The sequence below is a fragment of the Henckelia pumila genome, chromosome 2, assembly GCF_033568475.1.
Source record: "Henckelia pumila isolate YLH828 chromosome 2, ASM3356847v2, whole genome shotgun sequence".
NCBI lineage: Eukaryota > Viridiplantae > Streptophyta > Magnoliopsida > Lamiales > Gesneriaceae > Henckelia > Henckelia pumila.
Window position 1 is genome coordinate 132262212 of NC_133121.1, and position 24813 is coordinate 132287024.

General features: G+C 36.4%; 4 protein-coding genes across 7 annotated transcripts; 2 read left to right on the top strand and 2 right to left on the bottom strand.

Moving 5' to 3' along the window:
- Positions 1-360: 360 nt before the first annotated feature.
- On the top strand, positions 361-3383 carry LOC140882195 (SNF1-related protein kinase regulatory subunit gamma-1). The gene is made up of 6 exons (XM_073288017.1): positions 361-709; positions 1352-1524; positions 1622-1822; positions 2182-2457; positions 2589-2752; positions 2949-3383. Exons 1-6 carry the CDS (start codon positions 541-543, stop codon positions 3247-3249), a joined length of 1284 nt encoding a protein of 427 aa, XP_073144118.1. The 5' UTR covers positions 361-540; the 3' UTR covers positions 3250-3383.
- A 1272-nt stretch (positions 3384-4655) lies between these two features.
- Positions 4656-7643, bottom strand: LOC140880670 (exocyst complex component EXO70B1). 3 transcript variants are annotated; one of them, XM_073285306.1, is made up of 2 exons: positions 5584-7643; positions 4656-4874 (listed from the first exon to the last, which is right to left on the bottom strand). In XM_073285306.1, exon 1 carries the CDS (start codon positions 7547-7549, stop codon positions 5606-5608), a length of 1944 nt encoding a protein of 647 aa, XP_073141407.1. In that variant the 5' UTR covers positions 7550-7643; the 3' UTR covers positions 4656-4874; positions 5584-5605. The 3 variants fall into 3 exon arrangements, with proteins under 3 accessions (XP_073141407.1, XP_073141406.1, XP_073141408.1); XM_073285305.1 differs by having other exon boundaries at positions 4656-4880; XM_073285307.1 differs by lacking the exon at positions 4656-4874 and adding an exon at positions 4876-5004.
- Positions 7644-8829: 1186 nt separating this feature from the next.
- LOC140880336 (ribonuclease J) lies at positions 8830-19107 on the bottom strand. Of its 2 annotated transcripts, XM_073284686.1 has the most exons (17): positions 18813-19107; positions 18157-18385; positions 17754-17877; positions 17145-17201; positions 16489-16680; positions 16317-16394; positions 14817-14999; positions 14655-14735; positions 13725-13790; positions 13546-13638; positions 12526-12651; positions 12003-12116; positions 11694-11789; positions 11487-11584; positions 10949-11397; positions 9312-9751; positions 8830-9230 (listed from the first exon to the last, which is right to left on the bottom strand). In XM_073284686.1, the coding sequence occupies exons 1-17, from the start codon at positions 18922-18924 to the stop codon at positions 9135-9137; spliced, it is 2634 nt and encodes an 877-aa protein (XP_073140787.1). In that variant the 5' UTR covers positions 18925-19107; the 3' UTR covers positions 8830-9134. The 2 variants fall into 2 exon arrangements, with proteins under 2 accessions (XP_073140787.1, XP_073140788.1); XM_073284687.1 differs by lacking the exon at positions 18813-19107 and having other exon boundaries at positions 17768-17877; positions 18157-18297.
- Positions 19108-21456: 2349 nt separating this feature from the next.
- On the top strand, positions 21457-24549 carry LOC140881510 (nucleolar protein 56-like). Its single transcript, XM_073286882.1, has 8 exons — positions 21457-21747; positions 22132-22346; positions 22446-22603; positions 22790-22977; positions 23054-23306; positions 23406-23554; positions 23654-23788; positions 24067-24549. The coding sequence occupies exons 1-8, from the start codon at positions 21543-21545 to the stop codon at positions 24318-24320; spliced, it is 1557 nt and encodes a 518-aa protein (XP_073142983.1). The 5' UTR covers positions 21457-21542; the 3' UTR covers positions 24321-24549.
- Positions 24550-24813: the final 264 nt, after the last annotated feature.

Consider the following 24813-nt stretch of genomic DNA (forward strand, 5'->3'; position numbering starts at 1 on the left):
TTACAAATAAGTGTCCAAATTATTACCAGATAAAGATATGATAATAAAATCTAAACAGGGAAACTCAAACCACCTGCAACCTTTTTTATGCCATTCTTTCGTTGTCTGTTTTGAATGCAAGTGGCCCCAAGTGAAACTCGGGGTGAGTCATGAGTGTGATCGTTAAAATAGAACTCCAATGGATAAGCACCAACAAAAGAGACCCGAATTTTTTGTCCTCTCCTTTGACCATCATACTGCTGCAAATGGCCACGTGTCGCCAGATCGGATTCGACGGCCAGGATCCACCAAGCAAGCAGCCCACGTCCCACGGTTTTCCATTATTATATGATAATGATGATCATAAGTGATTATTATCTTACATGTACTCCTGTTGTGTCAGCTTTCAAGATTGTGATATTTGGTAGGAGGATTCCATTTTCTTTCTTTAAAAAAATCGTTTCTTGATCATTTGGGAGCTGCGAAAGTTTGTGTTTTTAGGCGTGGGTTGTGTGTGAAGACATATACGTAACAGAGATACATATTTCATACATATCAAGAATGGTGATGGAAGAAAGCGAAACGCCGAGGAGCCCAGAAGCTGAGGTGGGTCTTCAAGTGGAGGATTTATGGGATATTCAAGAACAGCAGCTGACACCTACTGAGAAGCTTAACGCTTGTTTTGAGAGTATTCCTGTTTCCGCCTTCCCCCCGGCTCCTTCTTCCCAAGGTAATTTTTGATTCATGGAATAAAGTATTTACTGTGATTCCTGCTCTTGATCGAAGATTGGGTCACCGATTATATGGTCATTGAAGTCTGTTTTGTAATAGTTTTTTCTGTGCGTGTGTGGGGTGATTTGAATATGGTGTCTGTGAATAGATGGTGATTTAGGTGATCAATGATACGTGTTACAGAATTTGAATCTAGGGAAGATTTGTTATTGTGATCTTCGGGTTCAAGTTCTTATTTTTCTGAGTCAGTTTATTGTGATTTGGAATTATGGTTCACTTTACAGTCGTATTGTTTCCCTTGCGATTACTCTGTTTCTGTTTGAAGTTATGCTAGTGTTGCTTTGTATTGGATGCAAATCAAAGTTTATTTAGGACAAGAGTTGGAAAATAATAGCTGATATCGGATATTACTAATTGCCGGATAGGCGTGTTTGTGCACAGATCATACGCCAAAACTCTGATAGTAGATTATGAAAATATGGCAGATGCCTGATGCCTCGTTAAAAATTCTTTTGTAACGTTATGTTGAAATCTACTTGGGGGTTTACTTGGATATATTAATATGTATCTGGATTATCTTCTTTGGCCATTCAGTTTCTTTCGGATATTGTGGCTTAATTCTAAGCGATTTCATGTGCAGTTATTGAGATAAATTCAGATACAACTCTTGCGGATGCTGTTAAATTACTTGCCCGTCATAAACTCCTTAGTGCACCAGTTGTGGATGTGAATGCACCAGAAGATGCGAGTTGGATCGACCGATATCTTGGCATTGTAGAGTTTGCTGGCATTGTTGTTTGGATATTACATCAGGTTTGATATTTTCGTTCAATGGTTGTCCCAATAAAATTCTTTTGTTCTCTGAATTACAATAATCTAAAATAGATATTAATTTAAACTTTGGCTGCAGTCTGAGAGGATGGAAGGCAGCAACACTGCCTTTGATCTAGCCACAGACGATGCAGAAGATGCTACTGCCTCGGCTGTTGCTGCGGCTGCAAATGGGATGTCATCTCCACGGTTTAAAAGCATGCACCCCGACTCTCCCACCGCAACTTGTGGGAAATTTTTTGAGACTCTTACTTCTTCTGATTTCTACAAGAACACCAAGGTCATTAATCTCTCGCCTCAACATTCATTATGATCTCATGTTTGTAGTCGGTAGATATGCTAAATTTTTAGGTTTATACTCTTTTCTTGATCTTATGACCTAACATTGGTACTCGATTTCTTTAAGAATTGAAGTAACTGTTTCGATTATACGACCCATATATTTATGTTATAGGCTAGATTGATGTACATATTGAACGCCATTGGCAGCGAGCCATTGCGTGCTTGCATTTTGCAAGGGTCGGAATGAACTCAAATACACTCTCATCTCATACCTAATAATCTAGTCTTTTGAGCTTGTGCTCTCTTCAAAGTTCAACTTATGGCCTAACTCCATGTGCCTACTGTATACATAAACAGGTTGGCGATATATCTGGATCTTTTCGTTGGGCTCCATTTCTAGCACTGCAAAAAGCAAACTCTTTTTTGACGATGCTCTTATTGCTATCGAAGTACAGAATGAAAAGTGTTCCTGTGGTTGACTTAGGAGAAGCCACGGTTGATAATGTCATCACTCAGAGCGCGGTTATTCACATGCTGAAAGAATGCGCTGGACTTCATTGGTTCGAGAGCTGGGGTTCAAAGAAACTTTTTGAACTAGGCCTTCCCCTGATGAAACCTAGACAAATCATCAAGGTGCTCGGCGAAAGACATTAACCTTAAATGAACTCAATATGGGCTAGTTTTCATTTTTCTTGCGCCAAAATTTGTGCTTATAATCTCAGAGTTTGCTTTCTGATTCGATATGTTTTGTTTGGCATGCTCAGGTGAACGAAGACGAGCCCGTGCTGCAGGCGTTTAAATTGATGAGGCAGAAGGGAGTAGGAGGGGTGCCAGTGGTTGAAAATGGAGGAAGTAAGGCAATTGGTAATATAAGCATCAGGGATATCCAGTTCCTTCTCATTGCACCACAAATTTACAGGGAATACAGGTCTCTCTCCATAATTAATCTCTTTTCTCAGTGTTTTCAGTTTGAGTTCATGGCATTTTTTTTTTTAATTTGTCTGTGGAAAAGTAATCAATATGTTTTATTTTAAATATTTCCCATCATTTTCGAGCTTGGCTCGAGTTGGATAACTTCGAATGTTTTGTCCATGCTCATTCGAAATATTTTCATACTTGTACAGATCTATCACTGCAAAGAACTTCTTGACAACAGTCAGAAGCTATCTAAAGGAGGAGCATGAGAAGGAGTCGCCACTGTTGGGCGGCATGGTAACATGCCGGAGAGGCGATTCTTTAAAAGAAGTCATAATGAAGCTGGACTCAATGAAGATCCACAGAATATATGTGGTGGATGGAGGTGGGAACCTGGAGGGTGTCATAACCTTGAGGGACATAATCTCGAAGCTGGTACACGAGCCTCGGGGTTATTTCGGGGATTTCTTCGATGGAGTCTTGCCACTGCCCGCGAATAGCAGGGTTTAACTTCGTTGCAAACTAGTGTGAGTTGGTTTGTTTTGTTGCAAGAATCTCTTGTGTATGAACATATTCCAAATTAGATGTAGCTACTGTTTGTCTTGTAGAGTTGTGCAATAAAATTTTGATATGGTCTTTGTTTCCTTGCACAAAGTGAGATAATGGAAATAGCTTTTGACCATTTTGTTCTCTCTCTGTTTTTTTTAGGCCACCATATTTGTTCCTCACTTTTTCATAGCACTTCTTAAAAGTAGGTCTCGGGAACCAATGGAAATAGCTTTTGACCAAATGAGCTTATAGCTTTTGTTTTAAGGTACACTTGAATAAAGAATGCATAAAATAAAAATGATGGTAAATGACATTAATTCTTTGTAGAATTTAAATCAAGCATTAAATGAAGTAAAGTTTAATCAATTTCGTATCTTCTACAGTAAGCGATACCTAAAAATACAATCATCAAAATGATTACTTCATAGATAAACATCGTGTAAAATACTATACTGACAATATAAACTTTTCACAAACTTGTCAAAAAAAAAATGTTTACAATTGATGAGATGTGAGCTTATATCATGTAAGCAACGAGAAACCCAACTAAACTAGAAGTTTAATTAACCAAAAAAATATACAAAAAAAAATTGTAAATAAATTATTTTAATACTAGATTTTTAATAAAATACACACAAAAAAACTCTTATTGACATATGATTTGATTGGGTATTGTGGAACGTAAATGAATTTAATGGATAACTATGAATTATTAAACAAAAATATCGGAGAGAATATGATCGAAAATTTTTCATTTGGTATTCACTTTTGAAATTAGCAAGAACAACTTTTGAATTTTAATTAAATTAATCGGAAGCAGAAACTGAATTTGAGATAAATTTTTTTTTATAAAAAAACACTAATTTTTTCAATTGAAAAGTGAAAAATCAAAGTTTTTTTAAAAGATTGGAAACACTTTATTAATTAAGATTTATAGCCGAAATATATAGAACGGCAAATTTCAACCGATCTTACACAACTTGAAAATGAAAATAACGTCTATGACAAACATTTTTGAAAATTATGACGAAAAGATCCATTGAAAATGATTGCCACAATGTAAAAGAGAGTAAAAATGGGTTGAGTTCTTTATCAAATTGCCACCATTGAACCCAATTATTTTTTCACTTGACCGTGGGGTCAAACATAGACCCCATGCTTTCGGACCTAGAAAGGCAGCCCTTTATTCTTAAAAGGAACTTGACAAAGTTGAAAGCCAAAAAGTAAGGCTTTTTTTTTAGTAAAAAATTGTGCGGGCAATTTCATTATTTATTGTTCAATTTGATGTAATTTGATATCCGATGTATTTGTACTCAAAAAAAAAAAAAAATGGTTGTTACAGTAATAACAAATGCATCAGGGGTGTCTAGATAGGGAAACCTGTCATTTCTTTTTTAAAAATAAATTAACATATGTACAACAACGCCATATACCTCACACATTGGAGTTCAATAAGAAGTTTATTACAACCGTTTACAAAATCAAAAACCACAAGTCTATAGAGCTGCAAGCCATCAGGCTCTAGTCCACACAAATCACAATCAAGCGTGGAAAGCATTTAACTGCCATCCAAGGCAATCCACCAACTGAAGCTACATAAAAACAGACTACTATTAGGTATCTTAACTACTGTATCATTCATGAATAATTCATCCAATGTAAAACACCATCAAGCACCGCTGATTGACGACGTTTAGCCAGCACAATATTAGATATCTAAACAGGTAAAGGATCCCATAATGGCCTTGCAAAATTTGCAATCTAATTGCAATGAGACTATTGAAACAACTAGAGAACTGGTAGGGTCATGCAAAAGCACATGAGAATAGCTTTTCTCCCAACTAACGGAAAAATCATAATACAACAAAAGGGGCGGAAAGCTAAACAGAATTCAAATCTTGTTGCTTAAGGCATACCCTCACTTCACTTCCTCTTTCTTTTCAAAGTATCAGTTTAGATTCACCACAGAAAAATTACAACTAAACACAATCATGAACACAATCCATAACAGATTGAAGGAATTAAAGAACTGTGGCAAACGACTCCCAAATATCACCTGCTGCCCATTGCGAAATGTGACTCATGATAATAAATACATGAAACATATATAGTTCCACACATTGATGATATAGTACATGTACAAAATTATTACAGTATACCTCAAAGAGGTGTGAATACCTTCCTCTCACAACATATCGTGTCCAAGACACTCACACCAACAGTGAAGAGCACACCAGCAAGCTGATGGTAAAAGTCGAACTATTCTTGAAAACAAAAACAAAAAAAAAAGGATACCTGCCACCCTCGTACTGCATTTCTATGTACTTTTTCTTCTCATGTGGTGTAGAATAAGGGGTGTTCCTTCAAACAGATCCAACAAATAATTTTCTAAATCCTCAGGAGAGTATTTAATGTATTTTCCAGCATGCCTTCCACTCTCTAGTTGACTCCCAAACCTTCCCAAGAATGATCTATATGCTGGAATCACTTTTTCAGAAATGGATATGCGGAGTTCTTCTCGAAGCTGAGGATCTGGAACCTTCCAAGCAGTTTGAATCCTGTAGATATCTTCAAAACAAATATTGAAGTTCTTGAATCTTTCTTTCAAAGCCACCTTTGCTGCACTACTTGAGCTCCCGCCGATCCCTTCATCTTTCAAACAAGATAAGACCTTGGTCCATGCTGCTCTAAGATAATGTGTAGCATGTTGCCGAATCAGACCTCGTCGTTTTTTAATCCAGTTATCACCCAAGGCGGTTCGGAGCTCAGAGTCCTTCACTTTTTGTACAACGTAAAGTATGTTGTTCATCAGAAAAATATATTGCATTGCGCCATCCTCATATATTCGCGATTTTTCCTCAAGATTTGATTCCAAAGAAGTAATTAATGCCAAGAGGCGCTGAGCAATGAGAGACATGCTTGTCTCCAAATTATCATTTTTCTCCTTTCCAAATCCCGAGTTATCCTCCACAGTCTCCAATAGTGAATTAAGTGTATCACTATAATCCACAAGCAATTTTGTGTAATTCATAACATATCTAGTGAGTGGATGAATCTCACCATTCTGCATCGGCCTCCTCGAAGCCTCCCCCTGAACAGCGTTCTCAAACTCCACAAAAGTCCCAATTGCAGCCTCACCCAGGGCATCTAAAACTCCCTTTGCCTCACTACACACCATATCGCCTGCATCTTCATCCATAAAAAGTGCCTGTAGATCTGGTAAAACCGCAGCCAATGCATCATACATATCAAGAATCCTAAACAATTTTTCAGCGGACCTTCTCCCAACTGCAACGGCCTCTCCGAAATTTAAAAACTGCATCACACATCCCTTAGATGTTTCCAAGAAGCAAACTTCCTTGATCAAATCAGACCCAGTAAAAATCTGATCACATAAACGTTTCTCGCCAGATAAAAGACCCCGGACAACTAATTTAACTGCTGGAATCCACTTCCTCATCTTATCATCCAAGGACCGCCAATCCATCCTCTGTACTTCCTCAATGCTCAATTTCTCCACTCCAAGAATCGCCAAACACTCGTCAAGAACATCACGGCGAACACTACAATATACCTGGCAGCATTCCTTCTCGTAACCAGATCGGATCATCCGATCTGCAATCTCCCTCAGATCAATCACTGCGTCGGGATGGATCAAATCGAGGGATGACATATCATCCCCACCAAAGCTAATACCCCTGCCATGACCGTTATGACTGTACCTCCCGCTGCTTACATCTTCAATATTTTCATTCCCCTCATCGTTGAAAAATTCAGTAGCAGCGATAGCAATCGCAGCCGAAGAGGAAGAGAGCGAAGATCGATGAAGACGCTCGGTGTCAAGTGCTACGGTGTTACGGATCAGGATATGGCGAAACTCATCCTCCAAACGAGCCATCGCAAGCTGCAGCGCGCTCTCCGCACGGTCCATCACATCGTCCCCGGCATCCGCGGCACGCGGATTGAGGTTGATTTCCTCGGTCAAATGGATGATCTCGTCCACTGCAGTCAAGTAATCGTCCGAAAAGGAGGAATCTGCTTCGTTGAGAATGAAATGCTCGACTGCCGCGAATCTGGGGTCAACGACGGCGGTGGATGTGTTGTCTTCGGATGAGACGAAGGAGGAGAGAGTGGATAGACGGTTATCGAAGGAGGAGAGGATTAAAAGCATATCATCGGTGTCGGATGTATTGTGTAGGCTTTGCACAATCCGCTGCGCGGTGGCCAACACCTTATCCTGGCCTTCGGTAGCCGCCGCCATGCGTTCTTCCCCTCCGAGGCGATACTGCTTTTGTACGTAAAGATTGGATTTGTAAATTAGGGCTTCAAATTGGGGATGAGGAGTGGGAACTGGATGGACAAATTATTTGTATTTTGTACTGCAAACCCAAATTTGGGCGTTGATGACGTGTCATTTCTTTTCATTTTATTCCTTTAATAATTTTTTTGCGAGTATAAATAGGATATTGATCCAATTACAATTACAATTATATAAAATATATGTTTGCACTGTAGATTGAATTTGAGCGTGGACTCTAAACCTGTTTATTTCGAGTAAAAATATTTAAAAAAAAAACTTCTAAATTTAACTAAATAAATTATGAATTGTAATAGAAATTGTTTTTTTAGATCAATAATAATAATCCAAATTCAATATAAACTTTTTACAATAAATAATTACTACGGACGTGATTTTTTTTTGACAGATAATTTTTTTTTTTGATGTATCAGAAATGTGAGTTTTTGTAGTTTTAGTTGACTTAGATCTTTGTAACTATCGTGACATAATAATTATAATATAATATATAATAAAACGAAATATAAGAGAGAGCCATGTTGACTCCAAATGAAAAGAAAGAAAACAGTTGCGACGGTGTTTTTTTTTTTTTTTTGGTTAAATAGTCTCACATATAGATGAATTCGATTCATATTAATAATTACAAAATAATATTTTTGCATCAACCAGACACATAGTACAAAAAATATTTTAACATCTGAGATGATCTCAATCATTTTTGTAAATATTTTATTTATTCATCTATTATTTTGTTCAAAAAAGGTGGCTCAATCTTTATCTCTTAGAAATAAAATAGGATTTCATTTGGATGGTGCAATTACAAGAAGACACGATTTTGTGATACATATATATAATAAACAAATATCTTTGTACGCAGATGGAAGCAACTCACTTGCCCAACAGCTCATGAAGACAAAAACACTTGTTCCAATTTTGTTAAAATATTTTTACTTTATTTTATTTTTGCTTGTTTCAGAGATTTTGGTATGTGAACAATGAAAAACTGGACTCTCGTATTTGACTCAACTTATTCAGGTTGTGGCAAGAATCTTTTAATAAGAAAATTGTCATTTTTTACAGTATGAAGAAACTCAACTTATTAAGCTTGAGGCGAGAATTTTTACATGAAAAATGTCATTTACTCTCGATCCAAACTTTCTATGTTTGTAAGCTTGGCGAAATTGTCCCCTATTCCCTGGGACAACCAATTCCCCAAGAATAAATTTCCAGGAAACAACATGAAATGAACTTTTAAGTTTACAGATCCATGTATAAGTTTGAATTTAATTCTACACTCATTAAGCAATTTATACAAGACACTAGGCTACAAAATTATTCTTTTTTACAGCTCCAACAGTTTGCATAAACGAGAAACATGAATGCCTAAGTTGCATAAAAATCTTACATTGTATGGTAAACATCAATCAAGGGAACCTGGCACTTCTTTCAATGCATTGTATCCTCTCAGAGCGTGTAGTTCCTGTTTTTCAATAGAATGACCACCTTCCCGTTGCTTCGAAAAATTAGCCATATAAACTGCACTCACCGATCATTTGGATTCCTTCGTCTCCAAATCTGATAAGATCTTGTTCATATCCTCAAAATACGGCCAGCTCTTCTGCATTTTCATCTCACTTCTACTTTCCTGTCGAAACAGAAATAGAAGACAAGTTTCACAAGGCTTCTATTATGGATAATTCATCTAAAGAAAAAGAAAAAAGTAAACCTCGTATTTCTGAACTAGAGACGCCCACAAAGATTTACACTGTCCTGAACTTCGAGTAATTCCATCAGACGAGAGATTCAAAGATATCTCTTCCCAAAGTGCCATTCGGCCTCTGAGGACTTGGAACCTGCTGTGAAGTTCCCCGCGAATTTTGATGAGTTTCTTCACTTCTTCGGGTTTCCATTTGTTCCTTTTTGCCGGTGTAGTGGTTCTTATACTAGATTTTGGCAGGCCAGAATCAAGTTTACTGTTTTTCTGTTCGGCTTTTTCTTTGTGTTCCTCTTCTGGAAGCAGATCCCCGTTCCCTTTGGATTGATTGAGAACTGACGAGGTTAAAAATGATTTCCAGAATTCTTCAGACTCGTCAGCACTGGGAGCACTCTCAGGCAAGTCAGAATCAGACATCATTTCGTCTTCATAAGAAACTATCTCGTTATTAACTGCAAAGAAACGGAACTCTCTATTATTAACTGCCCAAAAAAACATTAACAAAAGTTCAGGCAATCAAATCAAATTTCCGAAAGGTTATATTTGGATTTAAGGAGTTTGATTTGAGAAAAGGATTTCAGGGAAATATTTCAAAGGATTTCATTTTTGTATGAATTTTAAATCCATTACATTAAGAGTTAATAAACAAGTTAAAATTGAGACAGAAAGAGTTCGAATTCATGTATTTCAAGAGTACCCAAACCAAACAAGTCGGGATGGATTAACATCTAGGATTTGAAATTCTTTGATTTTGAAATTCTCTCATCCAAATGCACCCTAAAAAGTTTTGATAAATCTAGTTCAACTAGTATGCTTCCAAGAACTATAAAATTGAATCAAGCATTAGCTATTTTCCAAAAAAAAAAAAAGAAGGAAAAACTAAACATTGCAGTGCAACTCAGATATTTTAAACCATATAACGACCCCAACACCAGATTTCGACTTCTGTACCACATAGGCAATCAAATCTTGCGATAGAGGGAATTTTTGTTTTTCAACATGTAATAGGTAAAATATATGTTCGATAAAGTATGTGATGCTTCTAATGATCAGTCATATATCCATTTCTTTATTACACCGTAACCATTTTATATACAATTTGTACTACTTTATACCTGTTATGGTGTATATTGGGCCTAGAAAATCAAGATCATGCTTTTACTCCACAAGAATACCCTAGAAAAAGAAGTAACTTTAGCAAGGGGAAAGAGAAACAAATATACAAGGCTGGAGTTGGTTATAGGAAAGGCATTCTAGCAGTCTGATTGTTTTGGTAGCTTTGCGCTAGGGTAGGGAAAGAGGTATGTCTTTCTTCTTGTAAAGGATTTAATCCTTGGCTGGGAGTCTCTCTCAGATTATTGAAGTTCTCGTTGCTTTGAGTCACTGTAACCGTGCAACAGTGTTCTCGATTCACTATTTTCTATACATAGTTAATATTATCTCTATTTTGCATTGTGGTCGTATCATTACCAATGGATTTCAGCTCCCACACCTTCCAATCACCTATTCGATTTAATGCACAATGAGTCACAGAGAACAGACCTAACCACAGACTGACAGAAGTAAGTAATGAACAAACAAGTATTTGGTCTACAACTTTGAAAACAGAATACTGTTGAATAAAGTAGTTAGCAAGAATAAAACATTACCTTCCAATTCTAGTTCTGTGGTGTTTCTTGCAATTGCAAGGTCAATTCCATCTTCCTCAAGTAAATCAGGTTGTCTCTTATTTTTCTGCCCATCGACCGATTTTCTCAAAGTCGAAACTTCAGAATTAATATGCCACTTCACAGATAGTTTTGCATTGATCTCATCAGCTACAACTGCTGCTGGATTTTCAAACGCAATTGCAATGACTTCAGGTCTTTTGCTGCTGTACTTCCTCACAATTTTTCTCAAAACTTCAGCAACCGTTCTTTCCATGTGGGCCAGAGGGCAATTTACAGGACAGCTTGACAGTGAAGCATGCGCCGCTTTATGAAGTGCGTCTAAGAGTTTTCCTTTGTCAAGCCATAAGCATCGTGTAGTAATTCTTATTTTTCCTTTTAAAGCCTTCTCGACTGAATCATCCGTAGCTTGAGGACGCAAAATTTCCATACTACATAACAAGCATAAGATTGTTATCGTGCACAAACAAAGTCAACAAAGTTGTTTTTTTGCTCTGATCTCCTCGAAAGAAAGGCACACCTGACCACTATAATACCATCAAAAGCTATCCTCGTTCTTTCGTCAATGCACAGTTCAGCTGCCGTACCAAATGCTTTGTCACCATCATTGTACATCAACTGAATGATCAAAGTTAGACAGCAGAATGTTTTGATTTCTTCAAAGACAAGAGCATGTAGGTTGCCTGACATAGACGAGAGAGATGGAGAGAGAGAAAGAGAGAGAGACCTGCAGATTCTGTTTACCCAGGGGAGTGAAGCCATTTGACAGGACCCTTCTATTCCTCAAATGTGACACACCCAGCATTTCACCGTTCTTAATAACCTAAAAGGGGCAAAGCAAGTGAAAAAGGCACCCAGTAGATGTAATCTAGAGAGAAATTTAAAACGCTTTGATCAAATGATGATATGATCATTTACTGATAAGAGGGAAATAATGAGGCCGCTATATAAAATTAAGCCAAAGAATATGAAAAGCTTCCGGGGAGAAAAAAAACTACATGGAGAAGAGAGGTTTTAACTGAAATAGATTACTTACTGTGGTATGCCGAATGCCAGTTGACTTCCCCAGCATTTCATGCTCTTTCAAGAATAAGAGTTCTCCATGAATGGGTAGAAAGTGTTGCGGCTTAACAATTTTTAGCACTTCTTCCTTCAAAAACGAATCATATTAAATTCCACAAAAAGTTAAAAGGTTAGTGGAGCCCACAATATGTAAAATTAATCTCGCAAATTATGGGGAAAATACAGTACTAGAAAATTATTATTATAAGAAAATAGCAAAATCACCCTGAAGTTTTGGTTTCTTATGTAACAAAAATTTCTAGTCTATTCCTTGAAAGCTTGGCATGCATATGCAAATTATGGAACGAAAAGGTAAAACAACAGTCTCAGGGATGAAGAACATCCAGATAACAGCATAACACTATAGGCCTATTATGAGACCCGAATGTTCAAGAATAGCTTCCGAACTTTCCAGAGTTAAACACAATCCTTCAGGCATCATCACGGCAAAAAATAGAAATTCAAAAGAGATTCTGGTAAAGAAATGAAAACCAAACCAGTTCTTCACGATAGGCATGACCAGATGAATGCAGCATCTCATTCTTTCCCATCACTATTGTCGATCCTATTTCGGATACACGATTCAGCATTTTCATTACTCTCGTCTCATTACCTGGGATTACCTATATAAATGGGTTTATATTAAATGGTATCTATGGAAAAATGCGAAAACAAAAAATAATCGTAAATACACAATCAACCATACAAGGTTCAAAATATAAAAACATGGTCTTGTCAAAATGAAATATAAAAACATGGCAATTTGTACAAGTTGGTTCTCCTACACTGTTTTCACGTGGCTAAACACTATCCGTATCAGTTGCACTAGTTTAATTCACAGATGACTGACGTCTTGTGGATAGTTGATGCCAAAAGCACGGAAATACAAGTTTGCTAGCATAACAAATCGTCTGATAACAATATTAGAAGCATTTTCCGTTAGTTTAATTCACAGATGACCGACGTCTTGCGGATAGTTGATGCCAAAAGCACAGAAATACAAGAGTGCTAGCCTAACAAAGCATCTGATAACAATATTAGAAGCATTTTTTCTTTCTTCCTTCCTTTGTTTTTCACTGGGGAACAAAACCCCCTCTAGAAATTTGGGAAATGGTAATACAATAGAAATGAATTATGCAATCAATTTACAAACCACACATGCAGCAGTTAACTCGCTGTGTCATCCTTAGAACCACAATAGTACACTATAAATAGACACCACGCCAATGCTGCTGCATTAATTGAGTTGCAATACCCATAGTGTCTAAACACCACTCTTTTATTCAATAGGATCCAATATTGTTTCACAGATATTCAAAATTTTAAACTTATTTAACTTGTACACGCCGTTTGTCTCATAAAATCTTTTGCTCAAGAACCAAATTATGTTGTGTCCACACCATCTTCTTATTTTCTTCACTTTATTCACACTGACAGGTTATTGTGTGACAACACGTTATTACATTTGCAAGTATTAACCCAAAATATGAAGACTATTGACAAGTCAGATTCATTACCTTTGCAGAATATAAAATCAAATCGTCTTTGTTCAACTTGAGAGAATGGCTACTTCCATATGATGCAAGATTAAGCGCAGCACGTGGTTCAGCCTGAAGAACATAAATCACACACTAGTCTCAACAATGTGGAATAAAGCATAGGAAATAACGCAAGCATAATGTCAGCCGTTACCCACTTGAGAACCAGTTGTGACAATTAGCAAGTCCTTGGGGGCATAAGCATCAATATCTTCTACTTTCACCTGCACACCAAAGTTATCTCAGGAAGAATTGGAGAAATGACAATACAATGAGATCAAAAAGTTCATAATTGTCAACTTGGGGGAGAAGAATCAATCTTGCCCTTTATTTTCATGTGTCTATATGCTAATTTTTCAGATCTGTGGAACTTCACGTTTTCTGTCCAAAAATGAACATCCAATTACAGGGTCGGGTGAGAATACGGAGAAGGAAAGACCCAAAAAAACACTGAATAACTAATTTGTTCATGATACCACATCGACATAATTTTTTTGAAAAATTATGATAAAAATTTGGGCAAATGTCATATTGGATGTCAATTGCAGTTGCTTGTCATTCAGCCTCACTTTTGTACCAATGATTAACACAATTTAGTGTTGAAAACTCAACGAAACCAGTTACAAAAAGCTTGAACCTTCTCACAGACATCCATAAATAGTAAATGGAGCCAAACAAATTTATGATTCACAATATCTAATACCAATTTAAGGAGAAAAACGAATAAATATAAAGTTCATCATAGAGCAAATAACATGCCAGGACTGCTGCACATGTTTAAGGTTGAGACATGTTATCGCGTCTTGGGCCCATTGAGGAGGAAGAAAGAAAAACTCTGGCATAATCAACTATAAACAAATACTTGGTGCACTCAAAATTGCATTAATTTTATCCATCCCAAAACAGATGAAAAAGATTATTTGATTGATGTCATGTCATTTTAGTAGTCAATGACATATTAGTTCATACTTGTGCTCTAGGATACGTCACACAGTGAAAAAAGAAAATTAAACTATATAACATAGATCCACCTAAAATCCAATTTCGAAGAGATATTTGTAAACCACGATGATGTAAAAAGCTATTACCAAAGTTGATGGATCAATGGGTGCCTTTCCATCTCTCCATGCAGCATCCAGGTACGTCCTCAAGGACATACCAACAAACACCTAAAAAAGGGGCGATTGTGTTGTCTCAAGAACTTTTCAGAGTGGGGAAAAGGAAGATAAGCATTAAAAAACGGGGAATACCAGTTTTCGGCCAGTTAAATCAGCTGCTGCTTTTACACTTCCTAGGCGGTGAATATTTGACGCAAACTGAGTGGTTATTACCCTTCCTGTGGCGGAAGAAATATGCCTCAATAATGAATTTGCCACAACTGTCTCGCTAAGTGTCCTTCCAGGAGAGAGTACATTTGTTGAATCACTCATCATCTGCAGAACAGAATATGGATGTTGGATTGCGTTTCATGTCATTTTTGAAAGGAAATTTGTCGGTGCATCACTATACCAATGTATGAACCAATGCAAAAGTTTCCAACTAGCACTTTAAACCAAGTTCCTGACAAATGATAGAAACCACCAATGGAAGCCAAGCCTGGGACCAAGTTTAAGAATAATAGCCAGGTTCAGAGGAGGTGCACACTACCCATTGCTCTTGACATCAAAACAACATCAAGTAAGATTTTTTCCCATTTCCTGGTTTTGAGTTCCTAATTTCAATTAGGTCATATCATCCTAAGCAGGACATTACAGCAAACCCTGAGTCTAGGACAACTAATTAAAAACCTTTCAACACTAGCATCAAACTTTAATGTTTCTGCTTTAGTTATGTATCACCATTTAAGGAAATTCAAGTGTCTTTTAAAGTCGAGAAATGAAAAGGTAATCAGCAACACCATTTTAGGGCTGTGCAACTGTGGATGAGCACAATTAATATGCTAAGGCAACCCAACTTATTAAAAGCATTCAGGTTAATCCATAGCATTAGCCACACAGTCAAATACTGCAGAAATTATCAGAAACCTGAGTAACAATTCAGCAGTGGAAAAGTAAAATAACAACTTTATGAAGATAATCTGCTCTTTGATCTGTGTCTTTTTGGTGTTTGAGGCAACACCGGTATTTAGAAAATTCTCCAGTGCACAAAATGCCGGGAATCGAGGTAAATAAGGATTGAATGACAAAGAAAAACATATTCATAGCTTGATGCACCCATAAATTAAGTCCATATTACCTGATCCTGGACAAACCTATGTTGACTACAAAAAATTTATTGTCATTCATCATTCAACCTTTCAAAGGGCCAACTCCATTATTAAGCCTAAGATTCAAACATTTGGTTAACTTTGTTAGCTAAACACCAAATCCAATGGTACAGATTGGAGTCAAAACCAAAAATATAGACCCGACATCTACGCATGTATGTTAACTGTGGAATCCAACTCAGCCTCCAATTGGGTTGTTTTGACATATTTACTTCTCGGGCGGTAATGCAGTATATTTAAATTTTTTAAGTGCACCTTAAGGTCTCCAAATTAAAGTAATATTTTACATACAAATACAATCGTCAAGTCATTTTAGACAATGCACGTTTTCTAACACCAGGAATCTTTTTCTGGCAATCAAAAGACATTCTTTGCCACAAATAAAGAACTCTGCTCATTCAATATACAAAGATTTTTCAACCCAGAAATTCTGAATTTTTTTACACTTAAATGGGATTTATTAGACATAGGGTCAGGTGCTCACCAAAGTTACCCCTTCCTTTGAGAGCTCTTCCAATGCCACACGATCAAAAACTTTCCCATCCAGTGGAGATTCATCTATCTGTCAAATGTAAAGTGAATATTCAATAATGTTTAAGCAGATACAAATAAGAGTAAGCACTCACAAAAACAGAAAAATAAAAATAAACAATCACCTTCCAATCTCCCGTATGAAGAATGGTACCATCAGCACAGCGGAAAACCAACCCAGAACAATCAGGAATTGAGTGTGTGACTGTAATTGGTTCGACTTCAAACGGTCCAGCAACAAATCTTCTCCGTGTCTTGAAAACCTTTAGCCTAGATGGAACCAAAATCCCAAACTCTTTTAGACGCTTTTTGATAAGCTGCATGGACCAAGAAGGAAAATTAAAAATCAGAGACATATGTGCAGGTTTGTATAAGTCAAAACACTTGGAATTTATTAGTAGTCCTTAACGAATCAATAATAATCAGTGAACTACAGCGGGGAAGATTATAAAATAGTTTTGGTCCTAAGATAACTGTCTAGAACATATAAGGTAATTTCTGAAATTTTCTACGATAAGGAAACAAATATCAACATGATATGACAAGAGTGTTGGAATGAGCATTGCCATTGTTCTACCCCATATCCTATTTTAACAACAAGGGGATTATTGTTCATTCACATCCATCCCACTTAGCCATCTTTCTAATCATTATGAGTAGTGATAGATTGATGATATAGTGGTATAAACGAGGTAGACATCACATTAATCATGTCAACATGGGATTCCATCAATGTGAAACGAGAACAGAAAAGACACATAAAACCATAATAATAACGAACCTCCATCGTGAAGGACGAAGCAAATATTGGTGTGTGAGAATCCAAAGCTGGGATGACCTGCAAACATTAAGACGTCATTATACAAGGGTTTTGCAAAAAAGTGCACAAGGAACTAGACATGCATCTTGATGCCAGCAAACATTTAATGTGTCTTCCATCGTTCTCGAAGGCTACCTCGGCACAATATTCATATCATAAACCTTTGCCCAGTCATAACTGAGAACATAAAACCACATACTATTCATCTGCCTTGAAAGACAGAGAAAGAAGAATAAAGAGAGAAAAGAAATGAAGGTGAGAAACATTGCAAGGTCTCTCAATAGCATTATATTCGATACATGTAATATATTTGATAATACAGGGTAGTATTCTGATTGAGTTGGCAAAGCGTGCTCCTTTTAAAACTAAACATAAAGCAAATGGATGTACACCACCGCAGGAGCAGCTAAATGGGATACCGAGGAAAGAAAATGACGGGTTTTCAGAGTCTAATTGGGCTTCTATTCAGACAAAATCAAACTTTTTACTCACATTCCCATGAAGAATTATCCATTTTGAATACTAAAATTGATACATTTTGAGAGGCAGAAATCAGAATAGAAACTTTACCCAAGGCAACGCACCAATGTGATCTTCATGCCCATGTGTAATTACTACTGCTTCAATTTTGTGACTCCATTTTTTTATAAAAGTAGTATCAGGAATAATCTTCTGGACACCAAGCTCATCGTAGCTGGAATTACAAACGTGATTAAGATATTATTTGATCAGAAAGAAACTAAGTGTCAAAAAAAGATGAATTATGTGCATCTGGAAGTAGAGCGTTTCAATATCCACAAATTGTTTCTGTGCGAAAAAGAACACCAGTTTTCCTATTCTTAAAGAAACAACAATGAATATGAAGGAGCAAGATTAAGACAGAAAAAATTCCTCGTGTAACAACCATCAGTTTCAAGAATGTTGAATACCGAAGATGGTGAATACTCAGGTACTTTTGTGATATGAAACTTACTCTGGGAACATTACACCAGCATCAATCAAAATATAACGATCATAATTTCCAACTAGCATGCAGTTCATCCCAATTTCTCCAAGACCGCCTATTGGTAGTACACGTAAAGGAGGTCCATCAGATCCTTCGTAAAATTGTTCCATCTTGCGTTGAACAGAATCCTCCATACTCTTTCCAGGTCCTTCTGTTCTCCCTGACCTTCCGCGAGGTACTTTGGAACTACGGACACCTGGGGAAAAGAAGTACTATTATTTCATCAAATAATAAACTGTAACACTATCACAATGTGGAAAATAGTGTCGAGTCAAAATTTCTAAATTATCCAAGATGCACAATAAATAGCAAATGCTCGGTATTTGACGCGAAAAGAATGTGATACCCTGATTATAAGACCGATTAATGGTGACAAACAAATGCCAACACCACTCCAATTCAATCTGTCATCAACTCATTCCCCTTTCTTGATAAAAAAAAGGTACAAAAAAAAAGAAAAGAAGGAAAGAAACGAGCTTTGAGCCAACCTTTTTGTCAATACAATCCCCATTACAATGTCGAATCACACCACACCAAGTAAAATGCGTCCATGTCATATTTTGTCAAGCATAACACAGAATTTCAAATAAAAACAAAGACTTTGACGAATTTTAGCAGCATACGCTTTACAGAAGGAGCTGATGAACAACAAGAAATGGAACTTCTTCCGGGTTTTGCTTGACACCACCATAAGAGCTTGTGGGGACATACAGGAATTACACCCAGAGAAGCCATTCCCGAACAATACAGATATACAATCACGTGTACTTATGGAAATTTTCCTATGCCTGGAGCATTTTAATTCAGAAAGAATGAGAGATGGGGAAGCAAAATCCAAAACCCTGAACTTCAAAATGCTGGAGTGCGTGTGTGCGCGCAGGGTTTAAGCGATTTGTGATGCGGGAACAATAGCTAATATCCGTTGCTTATCATCAACAAAACTAAAATGAAAAAGGGAGAAGAAAAAGGATAGAAAATGGGCCTTGCGCGTGACGTCATGTGTCGCGTCTTACGTTAAGAGCGATTTTAAAATAAATTTTGTTTTATTATGAAAAATATCACTTTTCGTCGTGTGTGTATATATCTGGGAGATAAATTAAGCCCAAAATGAATAAATATTTTTTTTAACTCCAATTTTTTTTTGAAGCAAGATCATTACTTTTTGATATTTTATGATTAATAATTGTGCAAGAATAACTAAATCCATAACAATGTAAAATAGTATTGGATAATGAACTCAAAACCAACAAAAAAAAAACATGTATACATGAGAGATAAAGAATTAGAATAATATGATCATGCAACAATTAATTAGTAATTAGCAAATGAAGAAATAGGAGAAACACTAAACTTTTTATAAAATTATTCGATTTCACAACTTGAAATCAGTTTAATGAACATGGTTTAGTTATATAGTAAGTAATAAAAACTTGAGGACGTGTCTATCTAATAAACAATGGAGGTTTGCAAGAATTTTTCACACTTAAATTTGCAAAGTTCATGAATTTAATTTTAAAAATATAGAAATCTGCAAAGTTCATAAATTATATTGATTTGTATAGAATTCCGCATAATTGTAAAATATTTTTGTTTTTGAATATGATGTGCATAGCATCGTGTCTTGCACTGTAGAGCAATAAAATTTTGATTTTCATGTGTATACCATTAAATTTTACTGAAAATGTCATTTTAATTTGAAATATTGCAAAATTTAAAGATTATAAGTCACAAGCTATAGTGAATAATGATATCTACTCAATTATATAATTAAAAAATATATTTTATTTTCTTTATAAATTATTGTTTCATCTTGATTTTTATTTTGTTTTTTCTATTATTTTCGTTGTACACAAAATCTTTAAAATTCATTAATTTCTCCATATTTCTCTCAAACTGGATACACCCACTTAAGTTAAAGGTTGCGTATAAAACAGTGCAAGCATTGAATTCCTATGTTTTTTTTTCTTTTGAAACTTTTTAGTTATTTTTTTTAAATAACAATAAAAGAAACGTTACATCTACATTGATATACCTCAATAAAGTGATCTCTTTTGACGAGATGACAAAACTCCTCTAACAAAAAATAAACAGTTGCTGGCCTGAAACCACGAACAAGAGTATTAAGGGTCCAGCGTATCTCCTTCGACGCTCAAGTCAGATGATAGGATAGCGAATATATAGAGTGATGTGTGCACACGAGTGAAAATTAGGATCCAAACAATGAAAATAAACCTGGTATTTATAGAAAAGGGCTCCGGATCTTACGCTTACCTTCCTTATCAAGAACCCGAGAATCCTGGGATCACGATCCCGAATATATAGGCGGAGATCTCGTCTAAATCTCATTCGATAAAGGAAAATATTGACATGTACATCTTATCCGAGCTGAACTGTCATCACTAGGACTCTATATTGCTGCTCTCCCTGGTGTCATATGGAAAGGGGTGAGTGAGTCATTGCTGAACCTCTGAACTCACCTTAAACACTGATACTAACATATTAGCTAGCTAACCAAGGTTGTCAAACCAATCTACTAAGCTAACTCCCTACTGACATCAGGGCTGAGCTGAGCTCCCAAACTCCCGAGCTGAGCTCCCGACCTAAGCTAAGAATTATGGTGGGAGAGTTTGGCCGAGCTCCCGACCCGAGCTGGGAATTATGGTGGGGGAAGCTTGGCCGAGCTCCCGAGATGGTCCTAGTTGATTAGGGACGATCTTTTTATCTTAGAATCATCGATGAGCTGAGGTGGTTTTCTCCTCCGGATATCACATACATGTAGTAGTGTTACACAATAAATTTCACATTCGTTTTGAGATTATAAAATTATCCATACATTTTATTTAAAAAAAAAATATATGCAATCTTCCGCATACGATTGTACATATAATATAACTCTAACAACAAATGCCCCATAAAAAAAGTCACGTACTATATGTGCATATGGGGAGAATCGATACTACACTTCGGATAGCTGCCCAAAGGCTAACATCAATGGACCAAAATCACGTCATATGTTAGCTTCTACGGTCTACTCTTCCGTGCATATGATTATACATATACCCCATCTTGTAATTATTAAATTACTAAGTTAAATATAAAATGCCACTGTTATATATATAAAACTATAAAAAAAATCATTTTAACCAAAACAAATATAGTTGTGCTTTATTGAAAGTAAAATAAATAAAATAATGAAAATTAGGAGATAGTTGAAATAATATACATATATATATAGATATTGATATATTATTTAGCTGCAGCGGAAAACCCTAAACCCTAAACTGGAAGATACAGCCCCCCGCCCCCAGCTATCTGTGTTGTAAAATTTTCTTGTGAGGGAGAGGGGGTGAGAGATGGCTCTGCACGTGTTGTACGAGTCGGCTTCCGGATATGGGCTGTTCTTGGCGCATGGGATTGATGAAATTGGGCAGAATACGGAGGCTGTTAGGACCTCTGTATCAGACCTCAACCGGTTCGGGAAGGTTGTCCGTCTGGTTGCTTTTAGCCCTTACGAGTCTGCGCTGGATGCTCTCAACCAATGTAACGCAATCTCTGAAGGTAAAAAAAAGCTTTGGTTTCTTTCATTTTTTGGAGGTTGTCATTGCTGGTGAGGGACAGTGGGTTTTTTTATTTTGGGGGGTTCGTGGATATTGTGAGATTTAATCAAGGAGCTAGTTGGAGACATCAATTTTAGAGGGTTTTAGAAGTAGGAAGGAGTGTTGTGTATAAGAATCCGGGGAATGTCGGCTTCTTATGCCTTTTTACTTTTTAGTGAATTATTAGTATGTTTTTCTATTGTAGAAACGGCAAAGGAAACTGTGAATCGACGTATAACGGGGTTTTTTAAAGTGTTATTCTATGTGAAGTTTCGTGTTTTTATTTTAGAATGCGATTGTTGATGTATAAACTAATACTGGTTGTTTGCTGGTTGTGTGTGTTAAGGGCAAATGACTGACAAGCTGAGGAATTTTTTGGAGCTTTCCCTTCCAACAGTCAAGGAGGGTAAGAAGCCAAAGTTCAGCTTAGGAGTGGCAGAGCCAAAGCTTGGATCAAATATTTACGAAGTAACTAAAATTCCATGCCAGAGCAATGAGTTCATTCTTGAGATTGTTCGAGGTGTGCGATTACATTTCGATCGGTTTATTCTGAACCTTAAGGTTAGTTGTTATCAATACTTTTTTCTTAATCAGGACACTTTGTTGTGTATTTAAAAATCATGTATTTGATTTATCTTTAATTTTTTAAAATGTAAATAGCCTGGTGATCTGGTGAAGGCACAACTTGGCCTGGGTCATAGTTACAGCAGAGCAAAGGTGAAGTTCAATGTGAATCGCGTAGACAATATGGTTATTCAGGCTATCTTTATTCTCGATACTCTTGATAAAGATGTCAATTCCTTCTCCATGAGAGCAAGGTCAGTTTTTTAACTTGGCTTGTTTGGGTGTGTTTGGAGTATGTTAATTATATACCTCAGTCCTTGCTTGTGCTGGCTTGAATGGTCATTAGTTCGTCTGTGATCCTTTTACTTTCTTGCAGTTTGCATATGGTAACATGCAGATGGATGATTAATTTTGGGATGTGTTTCTTCTTTTTCATGCAGGGAATGGTACTCTTGGCATTTTCCTGAATTAGCGAAGATTGTGAATGATAACTTTCTGTATGCCAAAGTTGCAAAATATGTGGAGGATAAATCAAAGTTATCTGAGGGCAACTTATCAGACCTGACGGACATAGTTGGGGATGAAGATAAAGCAAAAGAGATCATAGAGGCCGCCAAAGCTTCCATGGGTACAGTTTCTGATTGCACTTGGTCTGTGAGCGAATGCTGTATCTAATACTGATTCATGTCCTTTATGTTTTTCAGGACAGGATTTATCCATAATAGACTTGATTAATGTCAAGCAATTTGCTCAAAGGGTGATTGATCTTGCTGAGTACAGGAAAAAGCTGTACGATTATCTGGTTGCCAAAATGAATGACATAGCACCTAATTTGGCCACTCTTATAGGTGAAGTTGTAGGCGCACGTTTAATTTCCCATGCTGGTAGTCTCACAAACTTGGCAAAATGCCCTTCTTCCACTCTTCAAATTCTTGGTGCGGAGAAGGCTCTCTTTAGGTATTTTGTGCTCGTAAAACAATTTTGATTTTTATTATAATTTGGCGAATTTTGATCGGTTTTTCATTTCCTGGCTTTACCTGATAATAATTCGTACAGAGCGTTGAAAACTCGCGGGAACACTCCAAAGTATGGTCTTATTTTCCATTCTTCCTTTATTGGTCGTGCATCTGCTCGTAACAAAGGTCGAATGGCTCGTTTTCTTGCAAACAAGTGCTCTATTGCTTCTCGCATTGACTGTTTCCAAGGCGAGTTAATTTTTTCTCTCTACACGTCGATTGACATGAACTCGTCTTGTGCATGCCCATCGGGCTGTTGATGAACCTTGTCATATTTTTATGATGCAGAGAAAAATACAACTGCTTTTGGTGAAAAACTTCGTGAACAAGTTGAAGAGCGGCTAGACTTTTATGATAAAGGGGTCGCTCCTCGTAAAAACATTGATGTGATGAAATCTGCTATCACAACCGTTGAGACCAAAGGTATGGACATACATTCAGTTCTACTTCTCTATGTAAAGATGATATCTTGCATATGAAGGGTCAATTTATTACATGGATAAATATGCTTTTAGTTTCTGGATGTTCCTGGACGCCTATGAAATAAAATAAAATGATTGACCATCATAGAAAGGAGAAACGGCCAGTTTTGGTAGCATATTTCCATGCTTCCGCGACTCAGGAAATACGTTGTGTTTTGCTTTGATCTTTATTTTTCCCTTATGCTTATTAAAAAAACTTTCATCCTCAATCTTTGATAGAGGACGAGCCTGCTGCTTTAATAAATGGAGATGCTAAAGACGAGCCTAAGAGTGAAAAGAAGAAAAAGAAGGAGAAACGAAAGATGGAACAAGAGGAAGCGGAGGAAAAGAATGATGCAAATGGTGAAGATGCAACCGCGAAAAAGAAGAAAAAGAAGAGTAAAGATGCGATGGCTGTTGATGCTGTAGCTGTCGACGCCAGCGAAGGAAAAAAGAAGAAAAAGAAGAAGTCGCGAAATGATATGAGCGAATGAATTTGGGTAAGATCTTCATCTTTTGGTAACTTAAGTGAATTTGGGTAAGATCTTCATCTTTTGGTAACTTAAGTTTTGGTTTAGCTGTGATGATACATACGGTTTTGCTATGGGATTTTGAGTTTATGTATCAGTAGTTTATGTATGGTGGTGTTACAATTTGGTAGAACTTTTTATTCGTGTATGTTATTTGGTAGCATATGTTATATATAATTTTACCTTGAAATGATCTCAGATTATTTTTCAAAATTATTTACTGTTTAAATATATTCAGAAATAATTTCAAAACATTTATAATTATTTTCGTGTTTTCAGCTTTGGATTCTTTAAAATATCAAGAGATATTTAAAAAAGTTGATAAATAAGTTCAAGGATTCATTCTTGTTAGAACTTTTATTCGTGTATGTTATTTGGTAATAGCACATGTTATATAATTTTGCCTTGAAATGATCTCAGATTATTTTTCAAAATTATTTACTGTTTAAATCTATTC

What these genes read in the sequence shown, in the direction of transcription:
- LOC140880336 (XM_073284686.1), bottom strand. Translation starts at nt 18,924, where the DNA reads ATGGCTTCTCTGGGTGTAATTCCTGTATGTCCCCACAAGCTCTTATGG. An exon ending in ATGCCTATCGTGAAGAACTG is followed by an intron (nt 12,117 to 12,525) that starts GTTTGGTTTTCA and finishes TCGTTTTTGAAG; the next exon opens with GAAGAAGTGCTAAAAATTGT. An exon ending in CTGGCATTCGGCATACCACA is followed by an intron (nt 11,790 to 12,002) that starts GTAAGTAATCTA and finishes TGCCCCTTTTAG; the next exon opens with GTTATTAAGAACGGTGAAAT.
- LOC140882195 (XM_073288017.1), top strand. Translation starts at nt 541, where the DNA reads ATGGTGATGGAAGAAAGCGAAACGCCGAGGAGCCCAGAAGCTGAGGTG. An exon ending in CCCGGCTCCTTCTTCCCAAG is followed by an intron (nt 710 to 1,351) that starts GTAATTTTTGAT and finishes TTTCATGTGCAG; the next exon opens with TTATTGAGATAAATTCAGAT. An exon ending in AACCTAGACAAATCATCAAG is followed by an intron (nt 2,458 to 2,588) that starts GTGCTCGGCGAA and finishes TGGCATGCTCAG; the next exon opens with GTGAACGAAGACGAGCCCGT.
- LOC140881510 (XM_073286882.1), top strand. Translation starts at nt 21,543, where the DNA reads ATGGCTCTGCACGTGTTGTACGAGTCGGCTTCCGGATATGGGCTGTTC. An exon ending in GGTTTATTCTGAACCTTAAG is followed by an intron (nt 22,347 to 22,445) that starts GTTAGTTGTTAT and finishes AAATGTAAATAG; the next exon opens with CCTGGTGATCTGGTGAAGGC. An exon ending in CACAACCGTTGAGACCAAAG is followed by an intron (nt 23,789 to 24,066) that starts GTATGGACATAC and finishes AATCTTTGATAG; the next exon opens with AGGACGAGCCTGCTGCTTTA.
- LOC140880670 (XM_073285306.1), bottom strand. Translation starts at nt 7,549, where the DNA reads ATGGCGGCGGCTACCGAAGGCCAGGATAAGGTGTTGGCCACCGCGCAG.